We start from the raw sequence: 22279 nt of genomic DNA on the forward strand, positions 1-22279 counted from the left end.
ACGGCCTGATGGTGTAAATCTGTGGAGGAGATCACGATGAATCTTCCTGGTTACCTGTTAAGTCAACCACACATTCTGCTCCAGGAGTTAAAACAACTCCTGTGGCTGGATTCACATGTGTTCGTGCCTCCTCCTCCTCCTCCTTTGGTTTTCTCAAACCTTGTAGGTGGAAAGTTTTGCGTCAAAAATAAGACGTTTACTTTACGCCAGTGGAAATTAATTTTAATGCCACAGACCTGCAGTAAATCTTCAGCTTTGTGATTGTTATGTTGAAACGGCGTCGGAAAGGTGGTGATTCAACCGTGTTGGTGTAAAACACTACAAACCACAGCCCCCTGAGTGAAAACACAGCTGACTCAACAGCTCTACAACCTTCATGAAGACGAGATTTAGTGCAGGACTGTTGTATTAGAATGCTTTTGTTGTCACTGGTGTACCTAATAAACTGGCAAGTGAGTTTATTTTAATTTGATCTGACAGAGATTTCTTTATAAATGTATTTAACACCTAAGGAATATGTTCTCAACTATCCTTCATTAACTTGCCTCGCCGTTAGCGTGCTAGCCGTCGGCCTCGGTAGCTGCTACACGGCAACAGTTGCCAAGCAGCAGTCTCATGTTATCACTTGAACGCAGAGGGTTTCAAGTACAGGACGTCCCGTGTTGTTACCACAAGCTGGTTCGTTCCACGTGAAGGTTTCATGAAGCTGACTCCGCCGTCCTCTTCTTTCTCTGCAGTAAAAGACCCCGACGATTCACCAGGACACTGATCTGAGACCTGCAGTCTGGACCACACCCGCCCTCTCGCCCATCACGCTTTATTCTCAGCAGTATTCAGTAGATGTACACAGGAACACACACACACTCACACACACTCACACACACTCACACACACTCACACACATTCACACACACACACACAGGTATGTATGTACAGATGTGTATTTTCTTTCCACGGAGTGTTTTCTTCCTCAACATTTAATTTGTTTTCTACCGTTTCTGCAAACTGTGTTCAACCCTCGGCCGTTGTTCAATGTGTGTCAGGTTTTTTTGTTTTTTTTGTTTTTTTTTTAATGAAAGTGTATATATTATATATATTTTGTTATTTAAGATATTTTGGCACTCAGATTCTCATTTCGTGGCAGCGTCTGGACCGCGCGCACGTTGATCCGTGCTCACGAGTCCGAGGCTGAGCGTGAAGACGACGTCAGAGACCAAACGCTAGCTCTCTTTACCGTCGGGCCAGTCGTACCGAGAGGCCTGTCAGTGTGTTTCATACCAATATTTGTAGAAATCGATGGTGAAATTGACCAAAGTCGGACACGAACCGCGGCTTTTTTTGTTTTTGTTTTTTTTGTTTCCCTCCAGGATCATTTGGGTGTTTGACAACTAAAGCTTGAATCTACAAACGCGACACACTGGCGGCTTTCTTTTTTTTTTGCAAACTGCTGTCAAGCCGTTGTACTGTTTGTTGTAAATACGTGTAGTGTACAGATCTGCTAGTGGAGGCCTTGGACTGTTACTGAAAGAAGGTCAAAGGTTAGTAGTGATCTGCTGTGCCTGTTTTTTTTCGTTTTGTTTTTTTTGGAGAATGCATCATACACTGAATTTACTTTGTTGTTGTTGTTTTGCTCTGTATTTCCTTTGTGTTTCCATTTGAGAGCCTGAAGAAGAAGCGACCCAGTGTTTTTGCACGTTTTGTGATTTTCTTTTTCCTTCGCGATGTACTAATCACTGTGACGGAGTGACAAATTAAAAGCCTAAAAAGTTTCAGGTGCTTTTTTTTACGTTAGAACGTCTTTAACAAAACCCAGGAAGTTATTTTTTAAAATGTTGTTCAGAGACATTTTCCTGAATCCTCAAAAGCGCTTCTCAACATCAGGACCAAAAAAATAAAAACTGCATTTATCTCTTGTACCTGAAGCTTCACATGTTGGGACAAAAGTCTTTTCTTTAAAGTCTGGTACATAATATTGTCTTAAAGGATTTTTTAAATGCCTCTTACAACAGCTGAAAGCGTTCATTAAAGATAGTGTGACAGTAAATCAGCCAAAACGTACAAAAAAAACACTGGTTCGCTCCTTTAAAGGCCGGCGTTGTGAATATTTCTCACTGTGTATTTTATTGTGAAAGGATTTGTTTGGTTGCTGAGGAGCGTTGCCCTGAAGACTCGCATCATTAACAAAAAAAAGTAGCGGCCCAGTTTTCTCTCTTCGGTTTGCTGAGGTGTAGAACTATCCAGGTAGAGGACAGGACGTCCTCGTGTGCGGCGCGACGCTTTACGTTTTGTTCAGAAAAAAAAAAAAAGCTGCACGAAGCCATAACATCAAGAGACTCCTCTGTGCATTGAAACAGTTTGGCTCATGAATCTGCACCTCGTCTTTTTTGTTTTAAAACAACTTTCTTTCTCAGCGGTGGCAAAAAAAAAGTTTGAAATTCCTTTTTTTTGTTTTCTAAATGTGTGTAAATTAAGTGCTGTTCATGTGATTCTTTGATGCTTGCCTTTTTTTTTATATATATATTTTTTTTGCAAGAAAATAATGCCAAATAAAGTTTCATTTAAAGAGAGTCTGCTTCTTCTATTGTTATTTCTGCAGAGGAGGTAGAAGGAGGAGGAGGAGGAGGAGGAGGAGGAGGAGGAGGAGGAGGAGGAGGAGGAGGAGAGAGAGAGAGAGAGTGAGTGGAGCGAACGCCCGAGGGGTGAATATGACCCACAGCGGCTGAGGTCAGTGTGTTCTGTGTTAGCGTTGCGCCGTCCCACGGTGAGAAGACAGGAAGGAGAGCCGCCTCCAAACCGCTGTCAGCACGAGCTGGAAATGACTCCAACAGTAGCTCAGATTTCCAGAGCCTGGACCGAAAACACGGCTCACATCTGCTATGAATTCAGGCAACCGTCGGCTCATGGTTCTCCTCTCTGCTCAAAACAAAACAAATATATAATCCACCTTTAATTTAGTGCAAAGCCCTTTAGAAGCACAGGTGACGACAGCTAGATAATCTCTGAGATTAAGGAGCTGTAAACAAACTAAGGCCTAATTGTTAACGGCTCTGATGATTCTTGTCCTGCAGCGTCTTTAAGATCCACTGGTGGCAGTGAATTCTGTGACACAACCACACGGGGGCGCTAAAGTTTCTGAAATTAGATTATAATTTATTATAGCAGGAGCTTTCTCTTATGACAAAAACAGAAAACAATGTGTTTTATGGATTTTCCAGAGTGACTTTCTAAACAGAGGGGTTCCCGATGGAAACAAAATCATTTGTTTTTGCAGTTTGGTTTAAAAAAGGCATCAGATTTATTTCTTTTTCCTTGAGAAACCACTTCCCTCTCATCCCCCTCATTACTTCCTGTCCCCCTTTTCACTACTACCTTTCAAAATAAAGGCATAAACCCTGAGAAGTAACTTAAAAATGCATCTCTTAATACAGTATTTGCAGGTTATCTTAACACGATTAAGGACTGTTCCCTTCAGCTCTGCTAAAAACTACACGTTTCACTTCCTAGTTTTAGTTTTACGACTCGTGGCTTTCCAGCTTTGGTTAACTAAATAATTTAGCTTCAACTTAGCAAAGGAAATCCTCTCCACGCTCCCAGGAAAGAGCCAAACAGCGTGCTGATAAGTTATCTAACAGCTGGTGAATACAGCAGCTAAAGTCCCAGGAATTTCCTCAGTGAGTTGTAAAATGTTGTCATGAAGCGACCTGGAACGCAACTTTTAAATCAGTGCTGAATCTTAGAAGCTTTGCAGTTTAATAAAGGCACATTTCTTTTGCTTTTACATCCCAAAGTTGAGCCAATATGGCTGCTAAAATGCAGAATAATTACATATTTATGTGTAATAATAGCAGGATAAAGGTGTAAGGGATTACCTTAGTCGTCACGAACAAACCACACAGTTCAAATGTTAAAGAAAATACAGTTTAATTAAAAATCTTAATGGCTTAGGCATGAAAACATTGCAACATAACGAATGTTGAGGATATTAAAAAGACAATAAATAAAATCATATCTACACAGGCAATAACAAAAGCTTTTTTAGTAGGCAAGTTCCCGCTGAAAAGGCTAGTTAACATGACTCTACACACACGCACACACACACACACGCACACACACACACACACACGTCGTTAATCAGTGGATTTTAGTTTTACCAGCGACTCTGAGGGGAAAGTGTGCGAGACAGCGGAGCCTCTGGCAGTGATTCAGCAACGAGTGGGACGAGTCCCCGGTTAGAGCGCTCAAACACCCAGATCAAGTGAACACAAAGCCGAGGGACTGGTGACAAATTCGCGTGTCTCTGATCTGGGGCAACACGAGGAGGAACGTCGTCATGCTGCTTTTTAAATGCTTTCTTTTTTTTGAGGGGAGGAGGCGAATGGATTAAAGCTGCAAGACAAAAAAAAATAAAACTTTAAGATGCCACAGATTTATTCCTGTAGGACAACTCCAGGCTCATTTATTATCTTAGTGTCGTACTTCTTCTGAGATTGCGGAGGCGGCGGTGTGGTCACACTCCCAAAGAGGAAAAAAATATGAAATGAAAGCAGCACTTTGCGTTCACTAAAGACAAAAAAAAGAGATGTTTATAAATTTTTCTTATTGGATTATTACCAAATAGATAATTTAAAAGAAATTATAATGATATAATGACATCTTAATTGCGATCACATGTCGTTACATATGTTGTCCACCAGAGGGCGCTGAAGTGTATTTATTTAAAATAAACCTGCTCTGTACAAATTAAGGGGAAACCTATTATCTTTAATACTTATATAGATTTGAAGTAAGGTCTCCAAACTTTTTATTTACCGGTTGTGAATATCTAAAAAGAAAATGGGGTCTCGTTGTGAACAGATTCTGCTTTGCATTGTTTTGGTTTGTCCGCTGGCCTGTGCAGGTCGTGACTGACAGAAAGGCACATTTTCTATACTGCAGAAATCATCAGTGACCGGTTATTTATTCTGGAATGGAAAAAATAAAATAAAAATGTTATTATATTTAAACTCTACAACCTCTTCTTTCCCACATGTGAAGGTGGAGATGTTCAGGCATGTCCTAAACTGAACGGAGCTTCTCAGATCTGATCAGATCTGTTTGTCTGCTTTGATGCCTCGGGATGCGCGGATGATAAACGTACCAACCCTCACGTGGATTTGACATTAAAGTGTAGAAGTGTGGCGCTTCTGTGTGCAGTGGAAAGAAATTCTAACCAGTGAAATTTGGGACGTCTTGTTGGAGAGAGAGAGAGGAAACAAAACCCCGATCCGGGACTGAACATCTAGATGAGGGGCTCATAAAATGATTTACAGGATGAACGCTGAACTCGCCGGACGACCTGCGGCGACAAAACTAGACTTGCCCTTCGCAGAGAAGCCGTGAGCGTCTGCATCGTTCTGGGATTAACTAAAACGTTAGTGTACTTCAAAATATGATGCTTGGAGCCTCGTGTTGGACAGCTGCTTGTATTTAAATCACAGCAACGCATAAAAAAAAAAGAGAAGATGCTGCGTCTGGAATATGAAGCAGCTGCATGGTTTAGGTTTTAATCTATAGAGAAAAATGTGTTTGCATTTAAGTTAGAATAAATAATTAATAGTCAAATGTGTCACTAGTGTTCATTATCACTTAAATAATGTTAAGTGGCAATGTACTTAACACTGCCCCCTTGTGTGCAGGAGTTAAACTGCACACAAGACTAAAAAACAAAATTCAAAAATGGGTTTACTAGTGTCTTAGTATTTCTGTTCAGCTTTCATCCTGTAAGAAAATGTATGAACCTCTGAGTGATGTTCATCCAGATGTGGATCACTCTAACCGCAAATCCTTAGAGAAGGTGAACGAGCGTCGCAAAATAGACTTTTACAATATTTAATATGATCGAGTCGAGTGTCAATCTTAAGGAGGAGGGGGACGGGGGAAAGAAAAATCCGATCTCTGGAATGTTTCCGTCTCCGCGTGTCCTTTAAGCATCTGCTCACTCGTATAACATATAACCCTGGTTTATTACGGAGTACCTGAGTCCACACGACAACTCGCCACCTTCAGCTTTTGCTTTAGAGTTCGGTGTAAATCCCTCGACTCCTCAGCGAACCCCGTGAAGCTCTGCTGGGAACGAATGCTAAAATCTGTGACGCCGAGCTGTTAGAAGAAAAGAAGTCCGTTCGTTTTTTTTTTTTTTTTTTTTACTAAGAAACTATTAAAGTCTAGAGAAGCTTTCCGTCCGCCTGGCACGGCGGCGGGAAATCATGGCGATAAAAGATGAACTTGAGCCACTGTTAGTACTACACACGGCACAACACGTTATGAGAGTACTTAAAACATTAAACTTGTTATTTCGTTACAGAACCGTCGCTGAACCAGGAGCCGAGAGGAAGGATAATGTTCAACTTTGTCGTAAAATACCATCGAAACAGAGCGAGCCACGGCGACGACACGAAGCCCTGCAATACTGCACTGCAACTGAACATTCATCAGCATGAACACACGCACGCCACGCCACGGGGAGCTACGCCGCTGACTTCACGACCAAGCCTAAGTCGCTACATATTCGTACGCCACGATTTGCAAAGAAGCCCGTATAGCACCGGAAGTGAACGGCCGCCGGCAGCGGGTCAAGGAGCCGCTGGGTCCCTTAGCTTCAACACTTAATGAGACTGAGGGAGTCGGGGGGGTGGGGGGCCTCAGCCAAGCACGGTGGGGTCGAAGCTCGGCTACAGAGAGCTCACTTTAAAAGGCTTTGATTCTCCATGTGTGCTGCGTTCAGGTCATATTTAATCAGACGTTTGAAGCAACATCCCCCGTAGTCTCACTTGCTGAAACCATCAATTTCCAGTTTGAGTTTGAGGCTTCAGCGTCGGCCTCTTGGCACAAAGAAACTCCTCTTAAGAAGCCAACTAATACTGTAAAGTGTCTGGACGCTCCCGTTCCCATACGACATGAACGCAGCACCACCTCTCGAGCCTTTCGGCAAACGAATTGCCCGTGGGCCCTGCAGGAAAGTGCTCGGTAATGCTATCAATGATAATGGCACAGAGTGGAGACAAGACAGAGGGTGGGTGGGTGGGGGTGCGACTGACTGGAGCGACTATGTGGCGATGTGCGCCGTGGAGGGGACGGAGACGAACTCGCGCAGGATGTTCTTGGCCGTCTCCAGGTTGTTCTGGGCGATCATCAGGGCTTTCTGGATGTCCTGGATGGAATATCCCTGGGACATCAGGCATTCGATCTCCCCGTTCAGGGCCAGGTTTCCAGGGCCTGCAGCGGCGGCAGCGGTGGCGGTGGCGGCGGCGGCGGCGGCGGCAGCAGCAGGAGGAGGAGGAGGAGCAGCGAGAGCGGGAGCAGGGAGAGGAGGCGAGGATGAGGGGCCTGGGAGGTCTGGCAACGGGGCGAGGAATTCTCGGTTTGGCGGTCGAGGCCGACGGTCGGAGTTGGCTCGGCGTGGCAGAGGCTTGGGGGGTCGTTCGGGGTCGACGCCCGATGCGAACATACCTGGAGACACACGGGATGAGAGATGAGTCGGTGTAAAACACGGAGTTAGATTCAAGTACCTGAGGGAGTGTAGAGGTTTTAGTTACGCCCCTCAGCACCACCTCCCCTCCCCTCCCCTCTCAGTGGCTTCAGCTTAATCACCTTAACCAGCCACACCTGAGAAGATGTGACTAAAGAGCCTTGTTGAAGAGGCCGCCACTTTCTAGCTGCAGAGGTTCACCATGTCTCACCTGCTGCCTTTTTTGTTTTCTCTTTAATGAACTAAACCCCAAATAACCAGCAGTTTGCCTGTTTCAGAACTTGCCTGGTGTAGAAAGCCTCCGGGTGTTGGCGTGACCTTCACCACTTTATTATTTTTTTTTTTTTGTGCGGTAACCCTGGGGTGGCCCCTGGCGTGCCCGGGAAAGCCGACGAAGACTAGTCGAGGTCTAGTTAGTTAGAATATCCGTCTCTTAGGTAGAGAGGACACCAGGCAAGTTCTGTGAACGGTTTAACCGGAGAACAAGAACCTCTGATTTTGTGGTTTTCTGCATTTGCTGGCCTTTGTTTTTGTTTTTTTTTGTGTTCTTTGTGTGAACATTACCAATTACAGGTGCTTTGTCGACCCAGTATTTGTGACTGGATTAGATGTTACTAGCTGGGTGACGGTGTGGTGCCACATTCGCACCGACTGTTGGCTCTCTACGTGTGGTAGGTCACTTGTGTGTTGGCTTAATTGAATTTGTAAGTTGTGTAACTTGTCTGTGACCCCTTTTTCTCTGTGGAGAGGACAGTTCGCCGTGTTAGGATTACTTGTTGCTAACCTTTATCTAAGGTAGTAACCTACTGGCCAGGTGTATAATCACAGACAGCTGTAGCTCTTAACCTCATAATGTGTGATGCGTTGATGTTTTGTGTGTGTAATGGCTCTTGGGAATGACTATGAATTACAAAATAAAATGTATGACTAAATCATTTCTCTACTTAAATTATCTTTCTGTGTGTGTAACTTTTCCCAAAATGGTAGCATCATATGATACGGCAGGTTGTGTAATGTTTTTCTGTCGCTTTAGGCAAATGGCATGGGCTTAAACAGGCAGAGGAAAGTGAAAGTGCTTGTGGAACGAGGAAGAGGACACTGAATATGTCTCTTCCTCGCTGGCTCCACCCTCTTACCTATCTCTCTCTCCTCACTCTCCTAAATCTTCAAACCATATCTCTCTCTCTCTCTAAACTCTCCAAATTATATAAACGCTATCCAAACTCTGAATTGGCTGCAACTCTCTATCAAACCTCACGGCAAAATCCGAACCACTTCCTGAAGCAGTCACGTGGCACAGCCGGGCAGCGAGGCTACGGACGCTTCACGGAAACGCCCCCTCTATCACTCGACACGCGCTTCGAAGCCTCGGCACGTCTCGTAACATCACTAGTATTTGGTGTTGATGTGTAATCATGTGTAGAGGCATCTATTCCTCTAGCTTTTGGAAGCTCAGGGGGGCTTTATTCATTTTTAGGGCTCCCAGAGGAGGATTCCTTTAGAAGGGGGAGCTGTTGCACCCCTCTGCACCTCCACTGGCCTTGCAGTAGCAATGCTTGTGTTCAATGCTTGTGTTCAATGTTTGTGTTTAGTGATTGGGGGGGTCTGGTTTAGCCGTTCCAGTCGTTTTATTGCAGTGTGTCAAACATGTTGAGAAAGGAACCTGTGCCAGTTTAATCTGAAGAGGAAGATCCACATGTACAGAGTTGAAACCATAGATTAAGATGTCCATAGATTAAGTTCCGTGTAATCATGTGAAATGACGCAGAGAAAAGGGTTTTGAACACATGAAGAAAGGCAGGTGCAAAAAAACACTCTGCCTCTTGTCAGTACAAATTAATATCAGCTGGTTCAGTCCCAACTGGTGGCCTATAAAAAGACGTCTCATTACCAGGTTGTCACACAAGAAACATCTCATGATGGGTCTTAGGAAAGTCTTCTCTCAAGACCTTCAAAACCATATTGTTGCAAAGCATGTCAGTAGCACCTAGGGATGGGCAGAACGAGGCTTTGTGAAACCACGAAACGTTCGAAGCAATTGCGCCGGAATTGTGTCGAGGCTTCGAAACAATCCGACACGCGTAACTCCATGGTGACATCTAGTGGCCTGTTTTAACCGCTTCAGACAAAGAATATAAACAGCCGACATGGAACGCGATGTTTCGTCAACCGCCACGTGGTTCGGTGGTTAACTCACATGCACTCGGCCTAAATGGCGGAGGTTCGATTCCCTGCTGATGCTTAAAATGTCTGAACTAGTTTATCCCTAGAGTAAATTGAGCATTTTATACATATCTGCCAGTTACAGATGTTTTGTTATTTCAGTTTCATAGTATATTATCCTTTGGGATATACTCAAGAAAAATGTTACAATGGTTTTAAAATGTATGCTTAGGCCCAGGCTTTTTTTTTTTTTTTGGGAACATGTTGTAGGGAAATAAAGGATAAATGAACGAAGCAGGTTAGACTAATCAGTTTGAAACACCACGAAGCCTCACTTAGCCATGGTCACGTGACATGGGGTTTTTGAACCACACTTGCGTTTCGGAAGCTCGACCCTGTTTCGAAACGTCAGCTTCAAGCGTCACACCCCCAATATTACCTTTAGAGATATGTTTACAGAGAAAAGAGAGAAGTGACGTGTTCACTGCTTATTTTACCAGCTCTATGTGTTTTCAGTCGCCCAGCAGAGAGCAGTCTACTGTATCTGTGTGTGCCAAACTACTGAAGACTTCTATGATAGGGTTCAGAACATCAGAAACAAGTAAATACTGTAAGAGACATCAAAATGCATCCACAGATCATCTTTAAATCTGTGGCATTTTATTCAGATACAGAGAATTATTATTAAAGCATGCAAAAATCCTTACTTGCTTCTGCCGCGCTGTCCATGCTGAGGTTGCTGAAGGCTGCAGAGGGGCCGCTCAAGTCCGACAGCATCCGTCTGGTGGGGGCGGGAGGGACGATCGGCCTGGGACAGTCGTACAGACAGTAAACATCGTCCGCAGCCGTCTCCTCCTTTTTGTCCTGGGAAACCACAACTGGATGTGGAAGAGGGTCTGAAAAAAGAAAAAAAAAAAAAAAAGACATCACGATCATGATGGACGACGAACAGCTTACACTGCAGACTGTAATGCAGTAGTGGGAGACTGATGGCGTGGTTCCCAGCTAAGAAACACAACAGAGACAGCTGTCTTCTGGTCGCAGGAGATTGAAACCGATATTCTCAGCTGACTCAGATGGAGTTTATTGATCCACAAGGGAAAATGCTTGGTCACAGTAGCTCAGCTGCACAAAAACAACTCTAGTGTAACGCAAAAAATGGGTGTGAGATAGTTTAAAAAAAACAACTGTACAAGAAAAAAAAGACACAAATCAACAAGCGTATTTCAAATACTTCTGTAAGAAACCTTACCGAGGTCGGCGGCCTGCGTCGTCTCAGCCGAGCCAGCCTGGGACTGGATGTTACACATGGACTCGTAAACTTGGGGGTCCTCAGAGTCACTGTCGCCCACCTCAGGGCTGGGACAGAGAAAGAAAAGGCATTTAAAGGAGCTGTAATCTACTGCACCGTGAATCTAAACGATTACAGGTAAAAAAGTCTGTTATAGTGAGTGAAATCCTGGTTCGGCGTATTGAATAATGCAATAAAACAAGCTGCAACATCTTGAGAAACTGCATTTCGAATCGGCATTCTTCACTAATGATTTAACCAATAACACTGCATGGGTTGTTCATGCACACAAGCACTGCAGCTGCTTCCACTTCTCGGTCCACAGCGCAACATTCAGCTCTGATAAATGTAAATGTAAATCTGTTTTTAGCGGTCGTGCATATATGTGCACATACGAGGAACTCCTTCTCTGCCTTTAACCAACCATCCATGCCTTTGTTCATGCAGAGAGTAGTAGTAGCACACTTTGAGGGTTTTAACGATGCGTCTCTGACCAGTAGTGTAATTTTTCATCATCTCCATCAAAGAGACAAGCGGCTGCCTTCATCCCAACAAGAACTGTACTTGCTTCATCTGCTTTAAATTATTTAAAGAGGTGAAAAACAGCAAATAAGTTGAAGATGAGGCTATAGAGCCCCCTGCTGGACAAAAACTAAACACAAATACAGCTCCAGGTGGATTATTTAGTCTCCTGTATAAACTATCAGGGCTCAGGTGACAGGTTGAAATATTCAAATTACACCTCTATAATCAGATTAATTCATTTCAAATGTCTCGTTCATTACGGCTGATGCCTGTCGGACTCTTTGGGCGCGTTAGTTGCGTTTCTAACTCCTAGCAAACTGCAACAGCTCTGCAAAATCCTGGAGCAGATTATAATAGGAGATTACCCTTACAGTGTGTTTTACAAACCAGGATGGATGTACTGGATATTTGGCATTAACAAGGCAGCCTTTCGCATCTCCTTTGAAAAACTGGTCGCACGAAATCCAGCCACAAATCCTCTATTGGTCCATTACACTGACAGTGATCCCATTCATAAAAGTGATTTAAAAAAAAAAAGGGGGAAACATCCAAGGAGGCGAATACCTTTTATAGTCAGCGTATGGCTCACACTGTGATTCTTTATTTTTTTTTATAATCCTGAGTCAGACTGGATTTTTATTTCTGGCAGATGGTACAACTTTTGGTCTCCAATCATTGACTCCACCAGCTCTAAATAAGGAATTAGTTGTCTGGGTTAGTACAGAGGGAGCAGTAAGACGGAGCTGAGGTAGTTTTTTCCGCCTTAGGCAGAGTCGAACAGTTCCTCGTTTTGTTCTTTTCAGAAAATCTGAGAAACCTGATACGTGCAGTTACTTCACGATGGAGCGATGACTGGCCCAGGGTGACTTCAGCCGCTTTACCTGATGTCATTGTGGTTGTTTGCCTGGGTGGGCGGCGGGGGCACCAAGGAGCCGGTTATGACCCAGTGGGCACCAGAGGCTGGAAGGGAGGTGGGGCTCATGTACTCGTTCTCCTCGCAGTCTGACGACGGCCTCTCACTGCTCGACGCCGCCGACCCTGGCAGAGACCTGATGAAAAGTAGAAATCATAAGACCTTTAATCGTTTGTGCTTTAAAAATCGGGACTTGTATTTTTTGATAAATCCTGGGTAAGGTGAATAAAACCAGAATAGAATAACAACTAAACCTGAGTGTACAAATAAAAAGTTTCGCTTGATAATAATAAATCTGTCCACCACTTCCTGTCCACTACACCTGGCAGCAGCAGAGCGTCCTACCGTGCAGACAGGCAATAAACGGCGTTGGTAGCCGACTGCGGCTTGCTCCCCTCTCCGCTGGTTCCGTTGCTCTGATGGGCGGAGGACAGACCCGCCGGGGCCTTGGTCGCAGGACGCGGCACCATGTAGTTGGCGGCCCACGCGGGCTGATCCGGGGTGGAGGGCAGGGGTCTCCTCTGAAGCCTGGAGTCCTGCCCGCCCAGCGAGGGGCGCTCGGGAGGGGGAGGCGGCGGCAGCTCTCTCAGGGACGGAGGCAGAGGTAGAGGCTTGTCTCTGTGAGTGGCCACCATCTGGGGCGGAGGTAAGCAGGGGGGGGGGGGGTGACGGCGTTATTAATCAACAGAGACACATTCTTGTACTTCTCAACTGACGAGGACCTCACGCTGACTGTATTAGTAGAGGCTGGCAGTGGATTAGAGGATTGGTGAGAAGGCTTGACCCTTAATCTCTGTGTTACACAGTCGACTATTGTGAATACCAACATTCAGGCCTTCACATGGTTCCTAGGAACTTGACTTCCACATTAACACGTATGTGTGTTGTGAATTGCGTGATAGTCAAATTTGGATAAATGTGTGATAAGAGTAAAGGCGAGCAAATGAGACTGAATACGACTTGATCCAAGAAAGATAACCTGAGTTTTATGAAAGCTGTAACATATGAGGGTTATAAATAAATAGAACATATGGAAATATAAAAACAAATATGAATATAAAGCTTCAGCAGCATCAGTCAAATGAATTCGGGATTTTCCGACGTTAGAATAAAATTCCCCTTCTTCTATTTCCTGTACAGTAGTATAACTTTTACATATACTATGGGCGATGGATTTTGGAGGGGATCTTTTCACAAACTCTACTTGAGCATGCATGTTTTGTTTCAAGAAACAAAAGAGTTCCTCCTAATCCAACTCAAACACACCTTGGCCGTGGCTCCTGGAAGCTGTGGGCTTTGGAAGCCGGAGGATCTCTGCTGCAGGAGGTCCAGTCGCGGAGGCACCGGAGGCAGCTGAGACACTGGAGACGGTGGGCGCTCCACCTGCACAGACACACACACATTTAGGAATATCGCACGGCACAAAGCAATAAGATTTAAACGGAATTAAAGCACATCTTTGTCATGTCGTCGTCTTGCCTTGCTGCAGGCCAGCCTGCTCATGACTAGGTGCTGGTCCTCCAGCCGGTCGTCCTCTTCCTCCTCGTTGCCGGCAGCTTCTGCTCGGCTGGACGCCTGGAAACCGGCGAAGGAAGCCCCGCTGGCCTTCGGGTGGAAGGGGTCCACCACGATGGGCTCGGTGCCTTTAATCTCGCACCGGCAAAATGGGCAGCCTTGACCCTCCGACTCCTGATAGAAAACACACGGCAGGTTTAAAATGTGAGGCCTTGAGTTAGCTGACTGTTTTTAAAGAACGAGAGGAACTACCAGTGAATAACACCTAGATGGGCTGAAGCAATGACCGTGACCCTTTTTGTTCTCCCCGCATGTTCAACGTTTTATCTAAATTTTGATGTATAAGCAAAGAAAGGAAGGTAAAACTGACAACAGAATATTTGTAGAAAGTGCTGAACTGCAGTGGCTTAACATTAATGGACATTAAGCTCAAGAGTGGTGCAATAAAATCCATATTATTTAATCAATTATTAAGTGAAAATCATATTTCTTGTCCTGAAACTTTGACCAACTGTGTGCTGACAAGAGCTTGTCAGTAAAACCCAACTTTTCAACATTTAATCAGCTTACAGAGCTGCTTAGAAATTCATATTTTTGTGCAAGGAACCCGGCTGAATTTGAATAATACCTTCCCTCCTGACTTACTTACAGAGCTGCTTTTCATATATTTACATGAAAAGCCAAAGTAAACGAAGGCTTTTATTATGAAAAACACGTGCGAGGAAGTGCGTGAGCTTCACCGACCATTGTGATATAAAAAGATAACCTGGAGTTGGCACTTGGAAATAACCGAATGTAAACTAATGAGTGGAGATTATTTCAGTAAGAAAAATAACATGCAGTGTGTTCCACTACAATAAGGAAATATAAAACTGATAACATCTGTGGAGCTCAATAAAACAAAGATATTATGCACGGTACCTGCCACGCAGTCAGACAGGAGGTGCACATCAGGTGTCTGCAGGGCTCGATCTTCACGTCCTTGTCGTTCTCTGCGCAGATCTTACAAAGCTGGAAGGTGGAGCCCATCTCACAGTACAGCTCATACTGCTCCTATAAGGGACAAAGGACAGGACGGGGCTGATGTGTAAAAAGGGGGGCCATCCCGAGGCGCGTAAATCAGGTTTGCTGGTGAGAAACAAACGAGGCCAAACCTGAGTGACTTTGATGTGGTCCTGTGGAGAGGGTTCACACAGACCTGTCAGGTCTGGGTTCTGGGCACGGCCATCTGGGAACAAATAGCTAGAGAGCCACAAAACAAGGAAACAGAAAACACGCACGCTGTGTTTGTACATGGCTGGTCAAACTTGAAAGCAGTGTGTTTACTGTGTTCACATCACTGAAAAGTGAAACAAACTTCAGCTCTGACCTTATGATCGCTCGGTCCTTAAATTGCTTTATGACATACACCACTTAATAACTCACTACAGCTTTATTTAGCGCAATAAAAGACAGTAACATGACTCCACTGTGTTGACTACACGTAAACATAAAGCAGTTTAAATTGTACAAATTGGAACAGTGACACTATGTTGTATTGTGACTCACAATCCCTCTCTGTATCCATCAATGAGGGCTTGGAAGAGTGGTTTGTTATGGGGGATGGTTTGCAGGATGTTCCCGTCAGCCGTCACGTAGCCGATCGCCCACTGGCCCAGGCGAGTGCAGCTCAGCCTGAAGATGTAGCTGAGAGAGAGGAAAAAGCAGAAGGTACACGCTGGTATGTTTGACACGGCTGGGAATCTGACTCTCGACCTGTTCCTCCCCTCCTCGGACTCATCTTAAAACTTCACCTCACCTGCCGGGTTTGTGGATGAACCGGTGCAGTCGGGCCTTGACTTCGTCGTAGGTTAGGAAGGCCATGTAACCAGGATGCGTGACTGCCAGACTGTTCCAGTTCCTTAAAAGAGACGACCACGGCTAAAAGGAAACAAGCACACAGAAACCGATATCAGCTTTGTTCAGCTTTACTGTACAAAGCGGGCTGAGGGAAACCCAAACAAGAAACTAAACTCATTCTGTCTGTAACAAATCGGTCTGATTTTCTTTTTTTTTTTTAACCACACTGAGCAGCTGCACTTTACAATATCTGTTGACATCTGCTATACAGTCACACTCATATTCACTAAACCCTAAAGCTCTGGCAAATTGGATGATGTATAATCTTTCTTTTAAGTTTGTAATGTTGGCAATTCTCTCAACTGTCTTCAAGTTATTGAGTTCTTCTTTCTTATTTGGCTTAAAACCAAACCGCAACCACAGTGGAGCTGTGATGGTTGGCTTTGCAACTAAATCCCATGACGTTAATGTCCATAAATGCTAATTGAAATGCGACTTTGAGATAAATAGTTGGTGAAACTGATCCTCTCCTCAAGTGCCATTAAGTCCTCACTCGTAAAGACATTCTTGCAAAATCCGTCTCGTCTACTGCTGCGTCCACGTAGAGATATTCACCTGGATCCATGAAAAGGCTAAAACACTCCAGGTGAACGCAATGACTCCATGAGAAAACGGCTCCACACGATATAATTTACATTCTCTACACCTATTAACGACTTAAAAACCTCTAAATATTATTTCCCTTTCGCTAAAATGTGGTTCAGCGTTCAGACGTCTTCCACCGCTAGACCGAGCCTTGCCTGGAAGAGCCTGGTGAAGATGTCGAACTCAAAGACGGAGATGTAGTCGTTGCAGGTGAGGTCGATGGTGGATTTGAGGGCCATGGCCTCTAGACCTGAGCTGATCGGGTGGAACTCGTGGAGAGCCTGACGAAACGTCCTCCATGGCACTATGGTCCTGCGTGGAGGGGAGAGGAGGGGAGGGGAGGGAGACGGAAAGAAGCTGATTTCTGTAGCAAATGTTCACCCAACACGCTCGCATTCTCAAAATGTACAAGTCAGAGGGTGCGAAAAGGAACATAGACCTAACATAGACCTAACGCCTAAAGCAGAAACTCACTTGTCCCCAAACGACCTTCTCCAAAACTCGGCGGCGTCGGCTTTGGTAATCCTGAAGTTGTCGCCCTGAAACAGGCCGTTGGGGAAGATGGCTTTTAGCTCGGCCAGCATGTGACTGAAGATCAGAGACAGCTTGGTGAGGTTTCGCCTGGTATGAAGAGGGCAGGTGGAGGGAAAGAGAGAAACTTGAGAAAAAGAGACTTGCAGGTGTTTATTAAGCATTTATACTAAATAAAAAATAAAAAACAGGAAGTTGAACGGCTGTTTTTCTGCACTGTCCTTTTTGCTTCTTAGTGCTTAACTCAAATCCGCTTGAGCAGCCAACTCCAAACCAAACCACACAACTGCTGATAAGCCAAAAAGCAAAAAAGTCAAACATTTTGCTGGCCCTCCAAGACGCCTTGATTTGAGAAAAGTACATTCAAAACCATTTAACATCTTTTACAGCACACTCTCTTCTATTAAAAGCATGTAGATACTGTAGCTCCTAAACCATGCTGTGCATCACACCCTATACTTTTAAGCTTTCTGTAAAGCTGTGAACATAAAGTTAGCTCCTCAGGCTATTCACCAAACCGTAAAAACAAAAAGCGCTAAAGCATAAAACGTGGCATGAGCAACCACGGCTAATATGAAGCAGCAGCAGCAGCACAGAGGAAACGCACACCAATAGGAAACATCATGAGGTCTGACTATAAATACGACTTTGATAGTTAACAGTTCTTCGCGAAGACCTGGTGACTGATAAATTTGCATTTGTTGACTCAGAGCATATGTGTGAAAAAAAAAAAAAACACGGCCAGATAAAAATCACAGTGCGTCAGAGGAAGGATGAGCTCTCGCTTAGTAATGGCTTTCTGAGGAAAAATAGAGGAAGCAGACGTGATTGCGACACCTCAATCACGACTTAAACATACACTGCCTTTTAGTGTTGTTGTATCAGTTCGCGAGGCCTGCTCCGTTTTAGACGAATGCCATTAGTTTGATTAGTTTGAAGTGTGCAGAGAGAGAGGCGGATGTCTTAGCGGCCTCGAAATGTAATGGAAAAAGCTGCCGAATCGGATTGCAGAGCAGTTTTATAGCGAGTATATGACCTGTTTAAGGCGCATACATGCTCTATAATTATGTCAGTAGTTCACTGCCAAGTTAATGCTGACTAAACAGGAAAGCAGCTGTTCAAGAAAAGTCAGTCTCATGGAAAAAACTGAGTGAGAAATTTGGTTTGGAGTGTGGAAAATGTTTGCGTCTTCCTTAAAATAAAACAAACTAAAGATACACAACACATTAAATTCAACACATATTTCAAGTAAGGCCAGTGTTTGTCCATTAAAAGGCATGCAGCTCAGACTATAAGACAGAGATAGCTTCAGTTTCAGACAGCAGCCATGTCGGTTTAGGTTTAACCAAACAATCGTGATCTTAAGGGATTATTTTTTTTCACGGGAAGTCAAGACAAACAATGATTAGCTCTGTGTCTATATGTGCCATCTGTTGGCTAGCCAAACGTTTCCCCGCCTCACGGCTCCTCCTTAATGGCTGCATCCTGATAGTCTAGCATTTCATCACACCACAGGCCTACCTGGGCTGGGAGTTCTCCTCGTACATCCTCTCCTTGGCCTCCTTAAACAGGCTCATGGTCTGCTTCGTCTTGTTCGTCAGATTCTCGACCACCACGCGGAAATACTCGTTCTCCCCCAGGATCTCCATTTTGCCCTCGTATCTGGAGAGGATGGTGCGCAGGTGCTGGTAGGTGTCCGGCAGCAGGTCCAGGATGTACGGCGGGCTGTTCTTCAACGCCACCTTCGGGTTCTGGCACAAGCGCACCACCTGGATAGGGAAACGCGATCGCTCAGAGGCTGTTTGAACGTGCAAACAAAATGACAGCGATCCCTTTAAAGACAAATAAGATTAAAAAAAAAAAACCCTCAGCTGGTCGGAGCCAGAGGCTGCAACGTTCAACTATTAGAAGGCAGCACTTGATGAATAGCAGCGAGGTCATTAAAATAAAACCGGTTTAATCCCCTAGGAGCTTAAGAGGGGTTCAATAATTTTACGCCACCTAGATCACGATCTCACCATCTCCTGTGTTAGCTTGGATCAGGAGGTAACCAGAAAGAAATCTGGGTTCATACTGTTTTGGAGACAACGCAACACCTTGACCCGACAGACCTCGCTATTTATCGGTGAAGCATTTCTACTGATTCTGTTCTGAGTCAAGTCATTTCTTAGAAGTGTGGTACAAAGTCAGGCCAGAGAATTAGAAGAATGTATAAAACGTCACGGACTTTACGACGGGAGCCGTATTTCGCGATTATACAAATCCATTTGGCGACAAGTCGTCTGACTGCTCGTGTCAGAGACACCGCCGCAAATCCCAACAACTTCCGGTTAACTTTCAGAGCACAATATATATACACAGTATATTTTCTAATTTATTTCATTTTAACTGATCGCTCGTGGGTAAACTACGTCTCTGCGCTTAATCCAGTTTGAGGTTTAGGGGCTTGTTCAAACTGTCGACGCAGACGGGGGGTTCAAATCAGTGACCTCATGTCCCAAATCAACTCCTCGGCAGAGCGGTAGACCACAGCTACTAGCTAGATGTAATAAATTAAAATGCTCCTGTAAGAGACGATCCTGCAAGTAGAAGGACAAAAGGCCATTTGAATAAAATATTTAATGCACTAATGGGATGGATGCACGGGCCATATTTTACCGACTGGGAGAGTCAAAGCATTTTGATTTCACATCATTTGAAGCTTTCACATTTGTCATTTCTAATATCAAAACGTACAAATTTATAAAAGGTACGCAGAGCTCACGAACAAACCAACGTGACACCAAACAAACTACTCTAACCCTAAGCTCATTTTGTCACTTTGATTAGAATATCACATAACGATCTCACTGCAAGGCAGTAAACTCTGATAACATCTTATCGCCCAGCAGAGACAAAAAAAAGAAAAAGCTTTTTAAAAACTACTAACAGCAGGTGTAAACAACGCAGCACAGCCACGTCTCTGCACGGCGCCCTGCACATGCACGCCACTATATATATATATATATATTGTACTCCTGTCTCTTATCTGATGCTGGCTCTCTTCCTCCTGCAGTTCTTCCGAATTAATATCTTGCGAGCTCTTCTATCACCATCTCACCCTCTCTCTCTCTGTACTTTCCTCTCTTCTAAGTATCTCAGCCGACTGCAAAGAAAACTGACAGCGATGTACGCTCCTGTACGCTTGCCTGTTTCTATTATTCTATTATTATTATTCCACCATTCTGATGCCGTCTCAGCATAAACTTATTACTGCAGGACTGTTTTATCTTCGTCTTCACTGGTGGACCTAATGAAGTGGCGTGGCGAGCTTGTATACAGAGCCAGCCATTGTATGCCATGTTCCCCATGTAACACACACACAACTCTTTTGATCTAATACTAAATGTAGGATGCCCTTAAAGAGACACTAATGTGACCCAATTCACTAGATATTACCCCAATTAGATAATGCATCTAGGACACTATTCCTACTCCAGTTTTTTGGGGCCAAATTCTCATATACAGGCAATTTAATGTCATAATTTACGCCTAAATTAGTTTTATTTACGTTTAATTTTATGCTACTGCTTATTTTTATATACCTTGAGTCTCATAATACAATAAAAAAGGTTTAAAATGTCAACATAGATTAAAAAAACAAAAACAAAAAGGGGAAGTGGTATGCAGAAGTGCTGAAATTTGGCAAAAGTGATATTTCCAGTTCAGTATCTTACACAATTTCCTAAAGATGTTTTCGTCTTGAGGACACTGTCAATACCTTATCCATGAGTTTCCAGCATTTTTCCACCATTTTCTTATCGACCACTGCAGGTTGGTGAGGCTGGAGAGGCTGCTGGTGGGGCTGAAAGGCGTCCTTCATCAAGCCGATGAGACCGGCGCCCCTCCTCGGATTTCCGGCCATTAATTCGGTCGGTGACCGGGGGTTAGCCCCGGGGCTGGGGGGGTTAACAATCAGGGATTCTTCTTGACACGTTTCTCGGCGTTTTTTTTTTTCCTTCTCCTTCTTCTTCACGGCCTGTCTGGTCTTCAGCCGTGGAAATAATTTGTCACGGAGAGCCGCTGACACCAAGAGCAGAACAAAAAGAGGCTGTGTAAAAAAAAAAATAAAAAAAAAAAACTGTACGCGACGCAGCTAGCTACCAAGCTACATTTGAAAAGCCTCTCAGTTTAATTCGCCGAGCTCAAGACATACTCGTTGTGTTGCTGTGTCCGCTGTCAAAAGGCGAGCTATCTCCTTCCGGCAACGGCAACTTAAATCCCCCCTGAGTAATCAGCCCGGCTTATAATAAACTCGGGGTGTTAATAAGCCACATAGAGCGATCAACAAACAGGTTGAGTAGCTGCTTCAGCCAACGGCAAGCCAGAGTAAACACGGATGTCCGGTCGAGACTTTCAAAATAAAAGACGCGGTCAATGATAATAAAACAGCAACAGCAGAAAAATTTAGCGTTGAAGTAAATTATTTTAAAAACAAATTTAGGAATACTATGACGTAAAAAAAATATATATACACATATAAAAAAATTAAAAAAATTATATATATAATATAATACATATATAATAATATATAAAATAATATATAAAAAATATAAAAAATAATATATATAATATAATACATATATAATAATATATAAAATAATATAAAAAATAATATAAAAAATAATTTATGCATTCACATTATTTTCTGTTTTTTGTGCTTAATGTTGACTTAGTTTATCTGTGTGCACTGTCCTTAAACTGTCTTCTGCTGCAATGCTGCAAATTTCCCTACTGTGAGATAAATAAATGATTATCTTATTGTAACTGGACTCTGGTTGCTCTGCTACTACTTGCGTCTACTGTATATATATATATATATATATATTTGTTTTTATACAGCATTATATATTTAATCTTATATATCTTACTATGTACTGTGCACAATATCTATCTTATTGTGTATATATATATGGGTATATTTTATGTACACTTTGTATATTGTCTATCTATCTATCTATCTATCTATCTATCTATCTATCTATCTGACACTACATATAAAACTGTTTCCAATGCACATATTTATTCTGTATAGTCCGTCCGTCTGCAAATATCCTGTAAACAATATGTTGACCTTGTGCATTCTGTGTATAACACAAATATGCATACTTCTCCCAACAGTGTAGATATATAACATATAACATATAAGCACCACATAGCTATTTTACTGTCACCTCTGTACATACTGGCACTTTCCGTAAATAATGCCTTATTTGCATTTGTGCTCGGGTGCTGTTTGTATTTCACTGGCTCTGTGTCTGAACTCTGCACCGCGACAACACAGCTGAGTCTAATTTAGCGAAGCTTGTAA

General features: G+C 43.6%; 2 protein-coding genes across 2 annotated transcripts in view; one reads left to right on the top strand and one right to left on the bottom strand.

Moving 5' to 3' along the window:
• mcama (melanoma cell adhesion molecule a) overlaps nt 1-2546 on the top strand; it is a 40515-nt gene extending 37969 nt beyond the window's left edge. The window contains exon 16 of the mRNA XM_084564720.1: nt 738-2546. Coding sequence (XP_084420846.1) covers nt 738-740 — 3 coding nt within the window. The 3' untranslated portion in view covers nt 741-2546. The remainder of the gene's footprint in view (nt 1-737) is intronic.
• A 1223-nt stretch (nt 2547-3769) lies between these two features.
• LOC311502886 (E3 ubiquitin-protein ligase CBL-like) lies at nt 3770-21251 on the bottom strand. Its single transcript, XM_084565318.1, has 15 exons — nt 20690-21251; nt 18451-18698; nt 16873-17019; nt 16554-16710; nt 15713-15834; nt 15463-15600; nt 15069-15156; nt 14836-14967; nt 13879-14088; nt 13666-13782; nt 12745-13034; nt 12368-12535; nt 10923-11029; nt 10378-10566; nt 3770-7488 (listed from the first exon to the last, which is right to left on the bottom strand). The coding sequence occupies exons 1-15, from the start codon at nt 20831-20833 to the stop codon at nt 7085-7087; spliced, it is 2661 nt and encodes an 886-aa protein (XP_084421444.1). The 5' UTR covers nt 20834-21251; the 3' UTR covers nt 3770-7084.
• Between the last annotated feature and the right edge of the window lie 1028 nt (nt 21252-22279).

Source organism: Chelon labrosus, assembly GCF_963514085.1.
Source record: "Chelon labrosus genome assembly, chromosome: 17".
Lineage (NCBI taxonomy): Eukaryota > Metazoa > Chordata > Actinopteri > Mugiliformes > Mugilidae > Chelon > Chelon labrosus.

Bases quoted from the DNA above. Each gene is read 5' to 3' on its own strand.
- LOC311502886 (XM_084565318.1), bottom strand. From the start codon at position 20,833: ATGGCCGGAAATCCGAGGAGGGGCGCCGGTCTCATCGGCTTGATGAAG. The intron at 15,601-15,712 runs GTGAGGTGAAGT...CCTCTCTCTCAG, and splicing joins TTCATCCACAAACCCGGCAG to CTACATCTTCAGGCTGAGCT. The intron at 15,157-15,462 runs GTGAGTCACAAT...GTGGCTCTCTAG, and splicing joins GATGGATACAGAGAGGGATT to CTATTTGTTCCCAGATGGCC.